The sequence below is a fragment of the Carassius gibelio genome, chromosome B5 (genome assembly GCF_023724105.1).
Source record: "Carassius gibelio isolate Cgi1373 ecotype wild population from Czech Republic chromosome B5, carGib1.2-hapl.c, whole genome shotgun sequence".
NCBI lineage: Eukaryota > Metazoa > Chordata > Actinopteri > Cypriniformes > Cyprinidae > Carassius > Carassius gibelio.
In genome coordinates, this window is record NC_068400.1 from 32,809,251 (window position 1) to 32,811,526 (window position 2,276).

Sequence of the window (2,276 nt, forward strand, 5' to 3'; positions counted from 1 at the left end):
TTGTGTGAATGTCCACAAAACTGGAAGACTTTCTGAGTGTGTGCTATTTTATAAATATAATTTATTTATATTGTGAATAATATGTAATCAATAAAAAAGAAACTGTAGTCTGATTACTAGTAAAAAGTAATTTAATCTAATAACAAGTAGCTACCCTAATTTAAAAATGTGATACGTCGTCCAGATGACAATCATTAATAGGCTACCCAGCTCTAGCATTTAAAGCTATTGATACTATCAATAAGGTAATTTCCACTCCATCTTATTTTGCAAAACAATATTTATTATTAATGAAAAACAGACCTTGTAAAAAATATCACACTCCGAGTATACAATATCAAATAATGTACATTGTTTATTAGGCTACTGAGAAGTACACGTTGTATAAAAAAATGTTCGATTTTCACTCTTGTGAATTTTCATTACAAAGTACAAATAATAAAATCAGTTTGCCAAACTACAAAACATCTGTGTTTTCACACAAAATATATCATTTTAGACAATTTATTTTATAGCCTGTTAAAATGTTGTCCTGAGACGCCCTATATGCAGTGATCACTAGCACACCGACAACGAAAAGTTCGTGGGGGCGGAAATTAGATTGAACTAAAATGTTAACATAAATATATCTTCATATTTCACAGCTTGAATATAGGCACGAACGTGTTAATGTGCACCATTCAGCTGCGTGAAACAAACAATACAAAAAGAATCCTACCTTAAACACAGGAGTGTATCGCTTTAAATGTGACGTTTAGTAAAAAAAAAATAAAAAATTAACAGCCACTAGTGCCATTGACAATCCGGTTTGCGTAGGATTCGTGTAAAGACATCGGTCCGTGCAAGACTCCCGGCAGAGGGGTTGGGGAGTGCTGAGACGCGAGGGTCGGCGGAAGCACCGGGACCACCGGGGAAGTCCGTGAGGCACAATGCGAGTGCGTAGGGCTTAAAGAGCTCCCGATAATGCTGTCTATGGAGAAGGGTGAACGGTGAACCGGGGACTTAGCCGCAGTCTGTATCGGGGAAGAAAGCCCGGGGCTTAGAGGAGGATAGAAGCGGGAACGGGTGAGCTCCATAGTGTTTGGCATGAGGGAAGGCGCGGGGATGAGAGTTCCGGTGTGAGGATGCCGGGAAGAGGGCGGCGGCTGCTGCTGCTGCTGAAAGGCGAGGAGCGCAGAATGCGCATGATAAGACTGCAACTGCAGACCGTATCCACAACCGTAAGGTCCGTAGCCGTAGGCAGCGGCCGCGGGGAGAAAGCCTCCGTGATCGCGGAGAAGTTCAGGCGCCTGCTGGCGCTTAAAGCGTTTCCGGCGGCGTAAAAAGCTCCCGTTATCAAACATGTCGGCGGACTCTGGGTCCAGTGTCCAGTAGTTGCCTTTACCAGGGTTCCCGGGCTCCCGCGGTATCTTGACGAAGCAGTCGTTTAAGGACAGGTTGTGCCGGATAGAGTTCTGCCAAGCTGGAAACTTTTCCCGGTAGTACGGAAATCTGTTACTGATGAAGTCGCAGATCTCGCTGAGCGTCAGGCGCTTCTTGGGACTCTGGAGGATTGCCATGGTGATGAGTGCGATGTAGGAGTATGGGGGCTTCACCAGGGTGTTTTTACTTGCTGGCTTGTAGGGGTCCCGTGCAGCGGAGCCATCCACACAAGACGGTGAACCGCCGAGCAGGATCTCATCGTGCATCTGAGCCACCTCATCCACGTAGGAGCGCGTCTGGCCGTCACCATCATCTCCCTCTCCGACCACGTCGATGTCAGTCTCCTCCGAGAGCACAGACGCATCCGACATCTCGGAGCTCAAAGTCATGGCTCTCTCGGGTCCCCGATGGGCAACGGTGTGCTGAGCCTGCGTGCTGCCTGCGCTGTCGATTCGAGAGAACTCATAAGACGCGCCGAGCAGATGCGGGAGAGGCGGAGAGGACGTGCCAATGTGTCACCAGTGCCATAGGCTTTTAATGGATTACTGTCGGCACGAAATCAAGAGGTCGCCCAAATCCCAACATCCACGCGCTTATTCTGTCTGGGGAGACCCTCCTAAAGGCCAGACCAGGATTCCAAAGAGGGCGGACCTTTCCATGCGCTTTATACCAGCTCGCTGATCACATGACAAAAAAGCGTCACCACTTGCTATTGAAGAGATAAAAAAATATCAGTCTTTGAAAAATAATCTAAAGAACTGCGAGGTTCATCTGTTATCTTTAAGCAGTCACCGCTGCTCATTCTGCTGGTTTTGTGGGAATGTTCCTCTCTTGGGTGAAATACCGCTGTCTTC

General features: G+C 47.0%; 1 protein-coding gene across 1 annotated transcript; it reads right to left on the reverse strand.

The window, feature by feature from the left end:
* Positions 1-268: 268 nt before the first annotated feature.
* Positions 269-2,276, reverse strand: LOC127958099 (forkhead box protein D1-like). The gene has a single exon (XM_052556881.1). The coding sequence runs from the start codon at positions 1,809-1,811 to the stop codon at positions 777-779; it is 1,035 nt and encodes a 344-aa protein (XP_052412841.1). The 5' UTR covers positions 1,812-2,276; the 3' UTR covers positions 269-776.

Coding starts and splice junctions, on each gene's coding strand:
- LOC127958099 (XM_052556881.1), bottom strand. CDS start 1,811: ATGACTTTGAGCTCCGAGATGTCGGATGCGTCTGTGCTCTCGGAGGAG.